The sequence below is a fragment of the Neolamprologus multifasciatus genome, chromosome 5, assembly GCF_963576455.1.
Source record: "Neolamprologus multifasciatus chromosome 5, fNeoMul1.2, whole genome shotgun sequence".
NCBI lineage: Eukaryota > Metazoa > Chordata > Actinopteri > Cichliformes > Cichlidae > Neolamprologus > Neolamprologus multifasciatus.
In genome coordinates, this window is record NC_140443.1 from 15,436,831 (window position 1) to 15,456,021 (window position 19,191).

General features: G+C 40.0%; 1 protein-coding gene across 1 annotated transcript in view; it reads right to left on the minus strand.

The window, feature by feature from the left end:
* Positions 1–19,191, minus strand: part of LOC146518265 (receptor-type tyrosine-protein phosphatase gamma-like) — a 111,105-nt gene that overhangs the window by 76,969 nt on the left and 14,945 nt on the right. Inside the window, exon 2 of the mRNA XM_085160656.1 lies at positions 7,181–7,276. Within this exon, the coding sequence (XP_085016782.1) occupies positions 7,181–7,276 (96 nt within the window). The remainder of the gene's footprint in view (positions 1–7,180; positions 7,277–19,191) is intronic.

Genomic DNA, 19,191 nt, shown 5'->3' on the forward strand with positions numbered 1-19,191 from the left:
ATCGGGGAATGAGAGAGAGAAGGGGGGGGGAGAAAAGTCATCTTCATCCCTGAAGATTACGTCCTGAAGGCTATGCCCCGTACATTACCCTCTATGCCTACTCATAGAACATCCATATAGCGAGGGACCTTTACTTTAAACTCAAGTGCTTCTTATACACAGAAGTCTACTGGGAGCAATCCTCCTCTCGATTCATTACCTCCAAGAGGCAGAGCTCCTTCTGTTGGGCACCATGACAACATGGCATTGCTCTTTTCCCTCCAGCCGTTGTAAGGGGGTGTCAAAACGCAGGAGAAAAACTGCACTGCCTTCAAAAGCACCGAGCCAATTTAAGGTTACATGAATCACCGGGTTTAACATTTAACCTAACTAAGCAACCGGAGAGGAACCGACACATTTTTGAAATCAACCCAATCACTGGGCTCTAAAAATCAATCCTGCGGCGTGTCGTTTAAACAAATGTGTGTCTTAATAAAGATTTATTTATAGTAAGATCAATTATACAGCAGCAGAGTAATTTGCAATTGACTAGTTTATCTTAAAAGCTACGCAACAATTTTTTGCTTATTAGCTACGAGGGAATAACGCAATACATCTCAAGAGGTGAAGCCAAAAAATGATAAAAAAAATTAAGAAACTAAAATCGCTCGCAGCGCCAAAGCCGAGGGTTAATTCAAAACCAAAATAAACAGCCCTGGCAATCAAGAACAGTGAGTTACCTAATCTTGTTCTGTATCCTCTAAAGTACTAATTAAGTTGGATCAACATAGCAGTTGATTGAAAATGACACTTCATTCACTTCATTATGTGAGACATGAGTGGAAAGATTGCTAATGATCATGGGCAACCTCAGTGAAGTGGAATAAAACAGTTAGGCTGAGGGGAAACATAATCCACACATATCAGACAATCCCAGGCTCTTCCAGTTGCTACAACTGCTTGTCGGGGTGGCTTTCATCCAAACACCCATAACCGCTGCACGAAAGACAGTAGGAGCTCTATTCATATGAAGCGCTGAGCTATTAGTAAGTTATTACTGTGAAAAATTACTGAAATGCAGAGCCTTTAGCTATGTTATTAATTTGCAGAGGTGGACTACTAGATCATCTGAAGGATTATGGTTTCAGCGTGTGCCCTTTACAGCATTTTTAATTTCACCAATTTTGCAGAGTCATTCTTTCCCCACAAACCAAAATCATAAGTTCCTACAGTGATCAATGGAAGGACCGTTTAAAAAAAAAATTAACAACGACTGCTTCAACAGTCTGAAATGACATGCGAGATAATTCAGCGACTACAGAAAATCTCATAATACAACTGGGTGGGGGGGGGGGGTGGGGGGGTGGGTGACAATTTTCTTTGGGACGCTGATCTATAATTTTCCCCAACATCTAGTGCTGGTATTTCTTCACTGTGTTTTTCTTTTCCGTTTCTCATTCTACACACTGTTACAGGGGATCAGGCGTAATGCTTCTGCAAATGCACGTTAAGGTACTCCAACTGTTGTGCTGTAATTAAACTAGAACAATAAATCCACAAGAGACCAATCAAAAGCAAACTACTGCATATATTGGCCAAAAACATAAAACTTATGATGAAGGAAGCCAAAGAAACTAACAGAGATGATGTGAAAACCTGCAGAGATATAAAAAGGGGAAAAATGATGCATAGCTATGTTCCTGTGGGAGTCTTACAGTGAGTATGATATCATCCCTCTTATGAAAAATGCCTCCATGAACACTACACGAACACCCCCCACACACACAGACACACACACACACACACACACACACACAGCATGCCTTAAATAACTTTTAATCAAATTTCAGGGTGCAGGTTTCGAGGCTACTTTTACTGAGGTTCATAATCCAAGCACACAGGAAGGTGATGTGTCATGTGCTTCACTCCTCAATGCACTAGACTAATATGTACAAAGTAAGGGGTTAGCACCCTCTTATGGAAAATATGAAGCAATAATGAATATTATTAAAAGCCAACTCACATCACTGTCACGTGTAGCCAGATATTTTTAGAGAAAAATAAAAACTGTGCAAAAATCAGTCGTCTTATTGATAACGCAGGCGTGTTTAAAGAAAACAGATCTGATCATCAAAAATTAAATAATCTTTTTTCATCACTATGTTTTATTTTTGCCTGAGAAACATCATTTCACATTCTTGGAACGCCCTCACTCCTAAAGTAATCACACTGGTGGCACAATGCTCCTCTATAGGTTACGTTCAGTACTCGTGTGTCTCGCTCACAGTGCTAGTCTATCTATGCAGTTGCTTCTAGCTTCAGGCTAGCCCGACTGTGTGCGTTTCTTTTTACACTCACTTGCACAGAGCAAATGCCTTTAATAACCATTTAGCTGCTAAGGCACGCTCTTCTGTCCTCCATTCACAGCCTTAGCCGCTAATTACCTTCCTCAAGTAATGGCCATTTCTGTATTCCCTCAGTTCTTTCCTTTTATTTTTTTTGTACAATCAACCAGCTGTCTTGACTGGTAGGAACTGGTGGTCTACACGGACCTGAAATGAATGTCCAAAAATCAAAACATGTCAGCCAGTTGCCTATCTTGATAGTTTTTTTTCCCCTTATTTTATTTTTTGGCCACCATCCCAGCATAGAAAAACCCAGATACCCAATTACCAGCCCTTCTCTTGCCAACCATGAACAAACAGCATATCAACACAAAAAAATGAGAACTTTAGCAAGATAGTTATAAAAAGAAGTATGTCAATGGTGCTGCAGGCTGCTTATTAACGATACCTAACATACTGTCAAAAAACAAAGCCCTAGAATTTAATTGACCAAAGACGCACGCCAACCCAAGCCTGATGTTCTAATTAGAAAATAAGAAGGACCTCAGCATGAATATCAAGATTGTGTCCCACAGGAGTGTGGACTCAGGTGTGGTCAAAAGGTGTTCCTGGCACATAATTTACTAGTCTTTTAAATGGGAGGTGGGATGACGGGAGAGGGACTAGCTGCATAGCCTAAAAGTAAGAAATCATTCAAAAAGCAAACAATCTCATTTATAACTGATATTAGCCATTCTGTTGCAGTCTGCAACAAGTAATCCATAGCACTGAGATTGTTAGTAACGACTCAAACAACTACACATGACAAATGTTACTGAAATCTGTTAGTGTGTCTCAACAAAAAAAAGAACCATGAGCGATATATCAGCTTTATAAAATCATCAAATATTCACATTTGACTTAAAAATCCTATATAACTCGTGCTCCATGTACAAGGTTAAACAAACTGGCAAAACAAACATTTCAGTTTTCATTCAAAAATACTTTAAATGTCACAGCGAATATAATATACCCATTACCAGGCATTGCTAGCAGCAGCTAGTACTTGTTTCCTCGCAGGTTAACGTCCGTACAGGTGGTTACGCATCATTTGGGTCACCTGGTTATTTCACTTTAAACCCATGCAGCAGACACTTTTCATTTTCTACTGCAGACATGTGTTGATTAGCATGAATAATACATGTTTACATTTGGTCCTGAAGAAAAACAAACAAACAAACAAACAAAAAAAAAAACCATCTGATGCAGAGGTTTAATAAAATGTGGTCAGTAATTTGTGCCAATATTTTTGATTTATCTCGTTTCTGTTGTCATTTATTTGCCCCTGTGGTGCAACAGAAACAAATACCTCCTGAGCTACAGGTGGCTGTAGCTCAGGAGGTAGAGCAGGTCACCTACTGATCGGAAGGTTGGTGGTTCGATCCTTGGCTCCTCTAGTCTGCATGTCAAGTATCCTTGGGCAAGATACTAACCCCAAGTTGCTCTCCGATGCATCCATCGGAGTATGAATGTGTGTGAATGTTGTTAAATAGCACTAAGTATAGATAAAGTGCTTGTGAGAATGGGTGTGATTGGGTGAATGTGGCATGTTGTATAGAGCGCTTTGAGTGCTCCGAGAGAGTAGAAAAGCGCTATATAAGAATCAGTCCATTTACCATATCATTATTCGAAAAAGCTTAAATGTTCTAAGGCTTTTTAGCTTTTTATTCATGTCTATCTCTGAACATTTAACCAGCGTAAAATTGATGTGTGACCCAAAACAAAAAGAAGCAAAAAACAGTTGCTCTCATCAGTATTTTGTCACTTCATTTGCTACAAGGCAAATTTCTAATTTTGGTCGATGAATGCATGACAGGACAGAAATACCAATGAAGCGCAAGACACAGTTACAGTGTTTTACAAGAGTGGTGGACCATCTAAACGAAATCAATTATTACAACCACTAACATCATTGGAAAAAAGAAACACACACTCTGACCTTTAGGGGAAAAGAGCAGAAGCACCATTTCATACAGCAAATGCCATATATTTGGAGTGTGGCCATTACTGAAGGTACAAATTAAAGTCATGTCAGGTATTTGTGATGTACCGCCTCACTTAATCCTTGCTACAGGTGATTTTTCACCAGGCTTACTGAGCCTACTGCCATTACACATTGGCACAAACACAAAATACTAAGTGGGCTAGGGCTGTGCCACATCATCTCCTCTATGATAATCTTGATATAAATGTATTGTTGCTATGGCAATGGCATGCATTCACGCAGCTTTGCACGCAACAATGAGACAAGCCCAGGCATGTCTGACAGCAAGACCTTCTGATGACAATTTCGCACCTATAAAGGAAGCCACTTCAACAACCTCGCACAGAAACGCAGTCGTTTTTAAATTATGCACGAAAATTGTTTCCAGCATTAGTGGGAACAAAGTCGTTTCAGCGCTTGAAGCAAAAAAAAAAAAAAAAACACACCGTCAAGCACGACCAGGCTATGAAGGAGAAGAAACTAGCAGCTGGTGATGTGTGACCCAAAAGTAAACAAATGAGTCAACCAAGCAACACTTGCTGCACTCGCTAGTTGCATTCCATATGACAGGAAGAGCAAACGGTGGATGGAAATTACTGATGTGAAAAGCAGAGCTTTAAGCAGCAAAGCTCGGCCCAAGACAAAACATCACAGGTAGAAAATATTTCTCCGTTTTATTATGTGACAATACTATATCAGAGTTTAGTTTAACAATAAAGTAACTCAAGTGTTAAGTAGTCGTGTTGTATTTGTACTTTCCATGGAAAACATCATTTAGGCTACTTTTGTGCTTACATGTGACTTGAGCTGTGTCACTGGATATAATGCTGTGTCACTGCCACCACACTAATGCTGCTGCTGGAACCTCTTTTCACTAGATTCACACTTCAAACTAGGAAGTGTGTCATCAAGTAAAAAGATGGAAAATGCCCTGTATTTGCCTACATGTTAAAAAGCTGCTGCATTTAAGCTGCAAGCAATAAGTCTAATTCTTTATTTCTTTCTTAATCAGAAATATCGCTATAATGCCCACCGCTAAAGCAGACCAATGCCAAAAACCCTGTATATGGCATAATGTTGCATCATTATCTAATTAAAGAACCAAAGTTGTTTATATAATCACAGTTAAAATGTGATCAGGGGTTCTGTTTTTGTAGGCTGCACAGAAAACAATGCCATATCTGAAGTGACCAGAACTCCTAAAACAGGCACCACACACCTTGTGGTGAAAGAGCAATCACGCTTGGATAGTCAAAGCAGGCATTCTTTCCACTGCCTTTACTCGACAACTGGGAGAGACGAGGGCCACAATCAGGAGTGACATGAATACCAAACAAACTTGACTCCAAAGTAGCCACAGTTTTTTTGTGTGTGTGTTTTTATTTGCACAATTGTCTTGCCTAAAACCACAAGAGTCTAGGCTCACAACTGGAGCGCCGAGGACAAAATATTCCATCAGTATATTCATTTGCAGAGCCACGATGCACTCCACCGGCAGAGGGGCCGAGTTAGTTATTTGCAAGGTGGTGTTTTTGGAACTTGGAACCTGTAAATACGATTTTACCGAGTGCTCCTCCCTTCCTGAGCTCTTCCAGTAAAGTGCCCTCCATCAAATCACATAACCCCTATTTCCCATCGGAGCTGCTTGATGGCCTACAGAGGGCTATGTTTGCGCCGGGGTGTGGACGTGTACAGCTGAATGAGAATGAATGCTTTGAAGGAACAAACTGGATATGCTTATCAATTCACCACCACAAAAACATCTTCTGCTCTGCATACAACTGTGCACACATTTTGCATCCGAGCCCAATAAACAGGAAATTTAAAGACTTTTACCATTACAAGCAGTGCCAAATGTTGCGTGCTATAAAAAGAAAACAAATACCAAGTGCTCAGCAGGTACTCAGATACATTAACTCATGGTCTTGTAAAGTGCTGATGATGAGTCAAATAATGAGCCATGCCATTATAAATGCATAAAGCCCAGTGCTTTTATACCTTTTTTCTCCCCTTACAGCAAATTTGGACACCAGAAAATGGGAAAAATTAAACTCTTAAAGCATTTAAATACAGCTTTAGCTTAGAAGTTGATAAAATATGCTTCTGATAGTTTAAAATATTATACCGTGACATACCGTTTTAAATATTTTGATACATTATTTGAGCTCAGCTTCTTTCCTTATTTACAGGTTTATAACTCTAAAAACTTTCCTCCAAGACTACCACCCAAAAAGATGTGATATGCAAATTTATACCCAACTGTGAGATTATTTACAAGCATAAGAGTGCACAGAATGAATCATTCATTAAAGTATACATCAGACAGTTCACTGAGGGCTGCTATATTCATCCATCTTCCAAATGTGTTAAGGTAAACAGCTAAGAGATTGCAATACAGAGTAAGCAAGTCTTCTCAAAAACATTTATTTAGATTAAAAGCAAAGTACCAATAACGCGGTTAGGAATTAAACAATTACATTTTCATAGCACTGCTGACAACATCCATCAGTCCTAATCTATACTTTTACAAATGAGATAGTTAACTCATTATTTCCCGTTATGAATCTGAACATAGACTCGCTCCACAATATGTCACTGCTGTTCACTCCAGAGTGCATTTGTTTAATTGCTCTTATTAAAAGCATACATCACAGGTATGCCATTATATGAATCATAAATGCTTTATTAAACCCATTTTGCTATAGCGAGGAGGGGGGGGGGAGCTTGCTGGCGAAACAGCAGGAAATAAAATGGAAAATGGTGGGTAAGGCAGAAAAGGTAAGCAATTTCCCCTCCTACTTAGGCTCCAGCCAGAGCATAAATGAGAGTTCACCTGAATAGGACCAGTAGGGGTCATCAACTGTCCTCCTCTCCCTCATTACGCCTGTGCCTCCATAATGGTTGCCTCCAGTGTGGTGACCCGACGCGACTGTGGGAGAGAGAGATACAGGTCAGAAAACTCAACAGGGAAAATAAACATTTCTTTTGCAATGCAAACACATACTATGACAAAGCTCCTGTCCCTGCAGCAATTCAGTCTGGATTTTTACTAGTTCACAAACCACTGAAAGGATTTCACGCATAATCAGCCGAACACAGATAATTGCAATAAAATCTCCTGGTTTTCTATTTGAATCCGATTTGATGGATATTAATCAGAAGGCTTGTCAGTCGATGTTAGCCAATCAAAGATATATTCATATTTGCGTATCTTGCTGGTAGATGCATTTTTGTGTGTGTGCAGCACTATTACTAAAATGATAAAAACCACATCGTTTTTCTTTTCCTAACATAAATTGTTGGAGGGACACATAGATCACAAGAACACAATTAATAAACCGGCACAGAGCAAAGCCAGTATTCCCCCATGCATGAGCTTTACTTGGCCACCCAAGAATATTACATGCCACCAAAATATAAGTGGCCTGTCATTTTAGCATTTCTCCATTTTTTTTTTTGACAGAACTGGAATAATGTGCTCTTATTTGTGCACTAAATTTTCACACTGTCCATCCCTGGCTTTTCTAGTCTTGTGGTCCCCTGTCAGCAGGCTGACCAATCATTGCTGTGGTAGTCCTTGACATAACTCAGCTACCTCGCCAAAGAAGTGTTGCATGCAGACGGACTCCAGCTCCACTGTTTTAGACCACAGCCGGAGAAGGTAGTCCTGTTTCTCCTCTGCTGTGAGCTGGAGGGTCACTAACCAGAACTGGATTAATCCAAGCTCACAGAGGCTCCAGAGCAGAACAAGGACTACCATGGTTAGATGAAGTACATAGTAATGCAGTGGGGACTCTGTACATGCGATAAGAACCTCGCTGATGAGGCAGTCACACACGCACAGGCATATACACACACACACACACACACACACACACAGAAAATACTGTTTTACTTTGTTTGTATTTTTGCCTGAGATATCTAAAATCCTTTTTTCAATCACTGTTGATACACACATCAGGTCAGACTGCCTTGAATGTGTGTTTCAAATTGCAGCTACTCTAATCATTTGAGTTTGGTAATGATCACCATCACCAAGTTTATCCTCCAACCCACTCTGGTGCCTCCTACACTCTTGCAGTTAACATTAATCACAAACTTTACAGTAGCAGTTGGTCTAGAAAAGAAACAGTTTAATTAGGCTGGACTGTCATTATGCTAACAACATATGCATGGATCTAACAGTATCACCGCAGCTTTTGAGCTAAGCTCCAGTAACGTTCAGACTGCCACATTGCTAGGAGTGCAGACAATTGGTCCCAAACTGTCTTTCACTTGTGGAAAATTACCAGCAAGAAATCAAAAACACTCAAAACACAATGGTACAACAACATTAGGGGGACAAATTGTTCTTAAGCATACCTACTCCCTAAAGCATGAAACCCCAAACTACAACAACCAAACTCATTGGGGAAAAAATGCTGCAAAACAGATGCAGCCGGAGGGCTAGGGTGGAGGGAAAAAGATTGTCTAGTTGAAGCTATTGTGGGATGAGCACACCTAAAAATAAGAATGTTTTGTGTTGCTTTAAGGATTCAAAACCCGCTGTAGGTTTCAAAAGGTGGAGACGTGGTAATTCTGGTTCGCTGTTGCTTCAAAGATGCAAGAAAGTGGGTGAGCAGATCGTTTCTGTGTAGGAACAGCAGGGCGAACTAAAAACAAAACCAGAGACGACAATCTGCTCGACTGAAAATGGAAAAAGCCACTGTTACTTCTTTCAACATACTTTCTGAATCCACTGAGATTATCCATGTTGTATTAGTTTTTGTACAACTGGTTGGTAAGTTGAGTATTGTGTTCTCACCACTTTACATTCAATTTGACACAACAGCCGTTAATATCACTTTTCAAATGCAAAAAACATGTATTCATCACTTCATTCTCACACAGCACTTACTAAAGAGTAAAAAACAAAACAAAAACAAAACATTTAGCACTTAGATCACAACTTAAAGTGGGCATAATTTGCTCAATTGTACATCCCCAGTCTCGTTTGGTCTGGGATTTTATTTGATTGTTAGGCAGTGATAAAATGACAATGTTTGGATAAAGCGTTTTCTTTTGGATGACATTATAAATTCTACAAATGGGTAATTTTAGCCTATTCATAGGCTGCTGCTAGGTAACATGATGACATCATAATGTAATAGGGACAGGAACCTTCAGGGGCCTAAGCTGTACCTGAGCGCAAGGTCTGACTGTGTTCACAGATTCTATAATAGACCATCAGACAGCATTTGTGTAAGGTTTTTTGTTTTGGTTTGGTTTTTAAGCAGACACTTTTCCCCTCAAACAGTGCTTTGTTGAAGCACCTCTTCAACAATTTTAGTTTCAGCCTCTCTAAGTTCTCTCTCATGAAAAACCTGGTGGTGGGGGAGGCTGGGGACAGTGCCACTCTAGGCCCACCCCTGAACCCTGACTAAAGGGTGTTTTTTGACCATAAAGTCCATCTCCCAAGAGCGACTCCCGGTCCCCGCCGGCATGCCTACACCACAGGATCTCTGCGGCTGCATGCAGGAGTGAAGAGAGGCCCAGAGGCAACAGACTCACTTGCCTCAGGGGGCCTGTAGAGCAGCTACAGGAAGGGAGATGAAGAGCAAAAGCCGACAGCCAAATGTCACGTGCCACTGAAAGCGGCTGGTTGAGAGACCCTGACCGATTTGGAGACGAGGGCGGCTGGAGGTTATCATTAATAATCCTTTCACAGGTTCAACTGCAGAAATCCTATGACTTTTAGTTCTTCTGTATGGATCTTGTTGACCAAGTGACTCTCCCCCCAAAAAGTCAACTTGGCTGGAGCTGAACAAAACAGGTTGGGCTTTCAGGGAGCGGCAGAAGTGCACCACTGTAAAGAAAAGCACTTGCTTTCCAACATAAGAAATTATCTTATTATTACAATAATCGTAAATGAAGTGAAAACTCCATGAATCGCTCAGCCGTATAAGAGCTAGTGCAAAGGAAGAACCCAGATATTTCAGCACAGATCTGGATTACACAACTGGCCTTGTTGGCAACTGTGCTCTTTTAGCTGGTCCGTGTGTGCCACGCCAGTGAACGCAAAAACGAAAAGCTGGTTATAATAAAGCAAGAAGTCAAAGACAAGAAAACATAGCAACCCACACCCAGTATTTGTTTATTGGTTTAAATAAAAATCAGTCTGAAATGACACAATTTCTGACTGTCCACTACCATTACACTTCAGAAAAGCTCTGGCCTGTGGGCATGGTATGCAATCAAAGCCAATTGTAACATAAGCCATGAGCCACGCAACATGCCAACAGTTAGAATTTTTCTTTTGTTGAGGGGACATTACCATCAAAAATAAAAATAATCCACTGTGTCTTCAGTTCCTCACATGCTGAGAGTGCACTAAGACTCAATTGCATTTGCTACTGAAGCCAACAAAGAACATTTGGCGTGCTCCGCTCGTGGCAGAGACGTTTTAGAGTTAGCAGAAGCGGCTCTGGCAAGTAAATAAAGGGGCAGCCTACAAGGCAGCTGCTAATCCTTTGAGGTTGAGCCAAACTAGCCGCAAGGTGGGCATTATGCAAATGTGTAACATAGTGACGTGGATAGGTCTCAAAAACAAAACCTAAATTATAAAATAAAAGGCAGCAGCACTTTTTTTAAAGGAAATAATACCCCACTTTGCCATGGAGTTTGGGTGTTGTAATTTTGCAGATTTTTTTGCATTAAAAAAAAAAAACCTCGAAAAGCATAATATGGACACTTTAAAAACTCTGTGCATTAGCTTCCTAGCATTATTTACTAAAAGACTGAGAAACAGATTGTATTTGTTTTAATGAATTTTCTCACAAAAATCAAAACAAAAATAAAGCTTTAATGTCTCAATTTGCAACACAAATGTGACAGGATTTCCCGGCTCTTACTGTATTAAAAGACGCAACACTGCATCAGGATGTCGTAACAATAGCTATTTAATATTACACTTGTTAGTGTTCTCATGAGGTTAAAGGAAACTTTGAAACAATAGCAGAACTCCCCGGAGTCCTGAAGCCGAACCACATTTAGACAGTGAGTTGTAGTTGGCTTGATCAGCATCGCCGCTCATCGAATGAACACACACACACATACACACACACACACACCCCTCCAGCCACTTAAGACAAGCGGAGCTCTTACTAATAGTTGCATCATTACCAAGGATTAATTAAACTAAGCACAACTTCAAGCCAAATCTTTTCTTGCACTTAAAGCCAGTGCATTACTGTCTCCAAAATTGGTTTCCACTAAGGCGTGAGCTACATACACACCATTTTCCAAATCAAATTCATTGCTTGGAGGGAGGTCACAGAGGCTACATAAGGAAAGGCATAAACAGCTTCTTTGTCTTTGTCAGATGTACCGATTTACCACAGGGAGTCACGGGTTAATAACAAGTGTGAAACAGAGAGGCAGGGAGTCTGTGAGACTTGGAGCATATTTGAAGGCAGGTTGTGAAACAGGAGGGCTGCACCGTCTTTGATCAGAGAGCATAGGAGACAGCACCATGTCAACAGTTTACACACATCCATGTCAGCCGTCCCCTGTGGGCAAAGGATTAAAGCCACAGCATCTCTGATAGAGCAGAGCAGACAACACAGTCGGTGCTGGGCCTGAAGGAGACTGAGGAGAACCGTGCTACAATTAAACAACATACTTAAATGCGGAAAGCACATGTGGAATACAGGTAGTCAAAGAAGATATTTTATACCATATATTTTTGGCCTGCATCACCCCACCCCCCACCGTTTGAAATCTCATAAAATAAAGGCTTCCAAACAACTACATAACAACAATACACTGTGTAGCCTACAGAAACAATTTTTCCCCCCTTTTTCATCGCCCCGAGGGCAGTTAAATCATCTACACCACCATTAAGCCCTACTATTTGTTCCATAATATCACACTCAACAACAAGCCAAGAACCCCTGAGAGCTCTTGAAAAACAGGAGCCTAACAACAACCACAGGAGCATTTAACTTGCATTAGTCATTGGGGACAGAGATAAAATTTCAATCTCATCACCAGCATTAGTATCAGGTATGTGAAGGATAGTCGGGCTAGCACATCTATGTCACCAAGAGGATTATTTGAGGATGGATTAAGCTATCAAATGCATCCTGAGTTGCAATGTCTGTGTAATTTGGATAAACCGTGACAGAGCGCTGGTGTGTTTAATGAGGTAAATTCTATCAACTATGACTGAAATGCACAGCGAAACTATCTCAGTTTGTTACTGTAAATTGCTTAATGCAGTCAATTAATAAACTGACAAATTCTCTGCACAGAGAGGTTTTTGTCCTTTGCCTGTTATCGAGGCTATTACACATTGTATGGAGAACCAAATGTGCCAAAATAAAATAATACATCTCTTTTTTTAAATCATTAATTTTCTCATATTAATTAAAATATCAGTGCATTAAAAACATGTTGAATTGTTTCACTATTTAATAAATTATTTCATGGTTCCTGTGCTGCAGTACAACATGAAATAATTTCAACTACAACATGAAATAATTTCAACTGTCACTGCAGCTCGTCAGCAGACCCAAAAGACTGCATAGCAAGTAAAGACAGACCATTCCCAGATAACGGTCTGATACAGTGGGTATCCCAGTGGTATAGACAAGTTAGAAATACTACTGTTTGTGTCATCAAATACACTTGGGATTAGGGCTGTGCGATATGACCAAAATCTCATATCCCGATATAAGACATCTATCGTCCCAATAACGACATAAATCACAAAAATGTAACATTTTCTGTCGATTCTGTGAATCTCGGGCAGCTCGTCTTGCGAGAAGTGTTTCCAGTTGCGCGTCGTGTACCTGGAGTCAAGTGTTTTAACCGATGCATGAAACTACACATTTTTAGACATAAGTTGTAACGGCCGTCGTTTTCTTTGTGAGTATTTATTACACGGCGTGCTGCGGGGAAAAGCCTGTTCTAATGTTTGAGTCTAAGGTTTATTTTTTAGCACCTGGCGGCTCTTTTTTACTTATCTGTAAATAATCTGCTCTTTCACGTGATTCAGTTTATTTTGAAAAGTCTCAACGGGATCTTGAGCTTTATTGTGAAAGGTTTATGTGGAACATAAACGAGCGGACACACGATGCTGTTACCGTCGTTGTTGCTAACCACAACGCATAAAAACAGGCGCTTGTCCATCCGTAGTGTGGTTATATAAAATATAAGAGAAAGAGAGAACTTTAAGAAATCAATATAGCCACTACAGTGACCATCAAAACAATGAAAAATTATTGCCATAAACAGTTTATTTTGTGACACCACGAAACATACGATAGCGTAAAATGAAACGATAGACGTTTTTATATCGTCATCCGATATATATCGTTATATCGAACAGCCCTACTTGGGATCTTTTTTTAAGGTCAGAATCTAGTGGCTTAATCTTTAAATATCTAAGCCTTTATTCAAAAGTGCTGCGTTTTCAAAGGTATCAGGTCTCATCAGCCTAACAGCCAGCTCGCCTTGCCAACTCTCAGCTGACCAGGTGGTCAGACCTCATGATACCCACCAAGAAAAGCCTCCTCCTGGCACACTGTTTTAACAACCCAAACAAACACTCAGCTCTCAGTGGAGGGTGAACACGGGATATAATTATACTTTCCGTGTCCGTGACTCCGCTAGGGGCCATTCAGGTGCTGGTGTCATAAATTTCATCATTAGACAGTTAGCGCGAGGGTCCGTGTGCCAGCCTGTTTTATGTGATCGCGCAGACTAATCTGCGGATAATTGACTTCGCAGTACAGCAATTATGCGCGATCCTCAGGCGGCACTGTTGCTGCAGATGTCAGACTATAACTCGGCCTTCAGGTCTCCAGCCACAACAGAGTATAATCTAGGCTTTCAGATGAGATCTAACAGGTGATGTATGGATTATTGCAGTGTTTTATTTATTCCACAATAATTACATTTGGCCGAGTTAATCATAATGTTTCTCCAGAGTGCTCTCAGTACATTCTTTCGTGAAGTTCAGATGTGTTATATTTGTTTATAACAGTTTATTTTCAATTAAAAAGTGACAGTAAACATATTTTAAATATAAGGAGGAAAGAGTATTTTTCACCAGGAGCACAAACATCCGGACCAGGATGTTAACGCTCCAGGTGGATATTCTGATGACAAGCCTGCTCCACTTATAATTATATTATCTCTTTTTATTATTTATTCAACCGTATTCTAAACACCAGCTGTCTGTTAAAAGTTTTTCTACTAGAGGTAAAATAAATAAATTGTTCTTTGTTTTTTTTCCTTCAATGAGCATTGAGAGTTATGTAAAAAAAAATGTTTTAATGAATCTGCTGTTGATTAATCAGAAACACTGAATTTAACATACCTCATTTTCACTGTAAAAATTAGTCAATAGTAAAAGAGGCAGTAAACTATGCAGTGAAGCCAAGCTGATGTTATAAAAGTATGCTGCTGTGTTACTGTGAGCCGTCCTCAAATCTGGACCCCTGACAGTACTTGTCAAGTAGAAACTAGAAAGTATTGAGAAACTTCAATTAACTAAAGGCATAGTGTCCACTTGATTCCCTGGCAAAGTCCCCTAACTTTGATAGCTGACCCATGAAATAGATTCATGAAGCAATGCAGCACAGCAGGCATAACATATATTTTTAAATATAGGAAATTCTTAATTTATGTAATTATTATTAGTATTACTTTAATTTTTTTATTTATTAAAAATAAAATATCAATATTTTAATTGGTCAATGGTTCATTAACCAATTTTAATTCATTAACAGCATATTTAATTCATTACTTAATAATAACATTATTTAATTTTGAGACTCTCAGCTATCCATAACAGAAAAACCCTGCCAGATGATATTTAAAAACAAAATCCACACAAACCCAAGTTGTGCAGTTTCATTTAGTGCTCAAAAAAAAAGGAGGATAATGCTTCATAATCTAAAAATGGATTTCCAGAAATAGACGACCAGGCCCGTTTTTCATGATGTGTTTTGGTTTCATCTAACGTAAAAATAAAGATCAATTGTACTTGTACTTTTACATGGAGAGCCTTCGGGTAGTCTATCATTTGTTTCTTACCTCAGTGGCAGCGTTTGACTTTAAAATATAAACCTGTCAATATTCTATATTTTAGCCATTAAAGGCAAATCCCATAAAAACACCAAACCCTCAAAAGCACTGACTCTGTATGTTAGCATTTCAGGCTTTACCTGCTGAGAATTAAAACAGTTTCATTAAAGCAACTAAATAATTATACAAAAGCAAACTTGAGTCATTAACAGGAGGAAACAGCATATTTGTCCAGAACTATTTTCAGTCACAGATTTTGTTCGCTAATATTTACTCCAGCAGGACAGTGTATGTGGGTCTGACGTAAAATAAACTGCCCATGCTCGTGGCAATAATGAGAATAAGTCACGAAACAACAACAGTGTGGCTTATTGATGTATTTTTAATTAGTTTTGACAAAACTATGCTGCAATATGCAACATCATGCTTTGAAAGCTGAGACTATATTTGCTAGTAGGATCAATTTAACACTGGCACTGGCCTCTCCATGGGATTTCTTGAACATAAGAGAAACAAATTATCAGTCTTTAAGGGCTGCAGTGATTTATGCACTCTCTTACCAACAACTTAACCTTAAAGGGACAGTTCATAACAAAAATTAAATTTACTTAATTTTCCCTGTAGCCTACGGTGCCATATATCCTGCTAAATCCTTTTACATTGAACAGCTTGGGAGCAGGTTATCAGGTGATGGGAAGAAAACAGCACTAGCTCGGGTAGATTGTTTGAGTAACCAGGTCATTATTTCTGGAAAGCGATTGCTGCGGAGTTTTTACTGCTCCGAGCATCACGAGGCATTTAGTTCCTTTATATTCAAGAGAAATAATCTCTGCAGCTTATCTCTCCGAAGCTGGGGAACTTGCATTGTCACAATCTAAATGGATAACTAGCATCACAGGCTAGGGGGGAAAGATATGCATTTTATTATGGGAAGAATTGTTGCTTTAAAAACTGAGAAAGGCTTGTTCCAATCCCTGTAGCATCCCCGATGTTACCCTACCCTAATATGCCTGTTTATTTCAACTTAATTATCAAAGGAAAAACAACTTGGCTCACTTGCACCATTTCATTAACATAGTGTGTGTCTGCCTCACCATTTCACCAGGAGCTTTTTAAAGAAAGAAAGAAAGAAAAAAAAAGAGAGAGATAAGAAAAACACCTTTTGGCAACAATAACATCCCAGAAAAGTGCGCACTTCGAGCAAGGTATTTTGCATCGCCGTCATAGCCCCTAATGGATGTGCCGATGTGTCTGAATGAAGTGGATACCGTCCAACGAGTGCGTCAGCACTGATCCATTTTTCATATTCTCCTCCACATTTGTCCTGCTTTAGATTCATACGCTGACATACAGACATTTTGACAGTAGTTGTTGTGGGAGAGGGAAGCTTCACTTCACCCGCCCCCATTTTCTCAGCCATCCCCCTAATTAGAGGAAGAGAGAATGCATATAATTAAATGTACTAATTAGACAAACTACAGTCTAAACAACTTTTACATTATTCTGCCTGAATTCAGACTCACGAGAAGTGAGCTGCATTTTTACAGGCATCATGAGTGTCTAAAGGCTAGACTCGCGCATGCAAAATCTCTATCTATATAAAAGGGAAATGTGTATTCTGAAGGAGACAGCTGCTGTCAAATGGAAGGACATCTGCTTCACTTTCTGTTTAACGGATATCTTTTCGCCAAACACACGCACATTTCGAAATGGCTCTTTTTTATTTGATATGCCAAGTACCTCAGTCTATCCGCAGCGCACGGTGCATAGTTCCACATCAAGCCACGGTGGTAAAAACAAGGTCGGCAATCTGACTGTGAAGCTGAGAAGCATAGAAAAATAAGTGGGGTTTGATCTTGTGAGATCATGTGTTTCCCATTCCTCGGGAAGCGGTCACACCAAGACCTCGGGAACACGAGAACTGCCAAGATCAGCCAAAGATACGGCGCACGGGGAGCCAGGCCTTAGGGCTAAGACATCAAACTCAGAAATAATAAAACAACAAATATAATCCCAATGCAGATATTTAGAGCTACACAGCTAAAAGCAAATGAGCAGCTTCAGCAACAAGGACACCGACATCCTTGGGCAAGAGAAATGTAGTTGTAGTACAGTAAAATTAAGCCCATTAGTCTGGTGCTAAAATTGTTCCGCGACTGAAATTTCCAAAATTTCCCTTGACACCTCTTTTTTTTTTTTTTAAATGCATATTAGCATATCTGTTAACATGTCCAGATCCATCAAGCTTCGTGTTCATCATGTTAATTGACAGGAAGTGCAGCCGCACATTCAGTACATGGCTGTTTTGTCAATGCCACACAGAGTGCTGAAAGCCTAAAACGCGGCTCCACGCCGAGTTGGAGAGACGGGCAGAAATGGCAAAGAGACAAAAACTCGCAGCTCGCACGAGTATACAAATGCTATCAAAACACACACGATGGTGAGCATTGTGTGCATTATGGACCGCCTCCCAAACAGAAAACATTTTCTGTTTGTGTTTCATTAGGAAACCTGTACAACAAAGCAAGCTGAATAGGAGGAAGGGCAAAGGAGGCCTACTCGACTTTCTCATTATGCCACACTTGCTCTGCAGTCTTTTCTGTAAACTTCTCGGGCGAAAACTGGGTAAGGCCATCTCATTATAATCAAATCCAAACGTGTCACCCAGCCTCCCCGCTCGCAGTTTATGCGCATGCATTCCCAGCAGTTTTTCGCCAATTAGAAAGATACACTGTGAACATCTGTGTCACTTGCGTTTTAATATTATATAAGTTAGAGGTGATGAGGCCTGAGCAGTGCAGTGTGTCATGTGTTAAACCTTTTACCACAAGAAATAAGTGAGAAACGCAGTACATCAAATGTCACACTTTGATAACGCATGTGGGCGAAAAGGTCTAGATGAAAGTCTCCAGTGTATTTAGGCTTCCTTGAAAATGGAAAAAAAAGGGGGGAAAAAGAACAAAGTACACATCCTGACATTTATTCTCTACTCATTAGATGCCGGTAAAGAATAGAACTGTTCTATTGTCTGACCAAAGCCGGCTCTTGTGAATTAAAATTGGACGGCTTCCTGTGGGGGATTCGGTGTTTAACATTGCCACTTACAACCAGGCTGAATCTACAAGGCAAATCTATAGGGCAACGCTAGTACAGTGAATTAAGTGCATTAAGAAGCCAGAGTGTTCACTGATTGAGTGCATCAGGGCTTCTGATGAAAACCATTAACAAGATTAAAACAAATTCAGGCCTGCGACCTTTACTAGACCAGCTATAGCTTGTTCCTTTCACGGACTACAATAAAGCATCCTCAAATGTGCCTCCACACACAGTGGCAGGACTGGACATAACAGCTCTGACAGTGTCAAGAAAATTTACTGTGTAAAGTGAGTTTTCAATTTTCAATATGTGGCAATTGGATCACTTAAGTGCCAAGAGCTTATGAGGTCATTCCTCAGGACACAGTGTGCAGCCCTGCATGAATTGTCTAGTTATTGATTCTGAAATAAATTCAGCTGCCTCTGGTGGATGCATTACACTCCTCGCACATTACTGGTGTTCCTGAATGGTGATGCGTGATTACTGGTAATATAAATGGGTCCATCTAGGAGCATGACACCGACACCACCAGGCCAGATATTTGATCGCAGTGACTGTAGGACAACCTAGCATGAAAATGTATGTTGACATAGCTTCACGAGGAGGATTTAAAGACAAGCATCTACAAAACAATTGTCAAGTTGAAAAATATTGCCCGAATAGAGGTGCAAATTC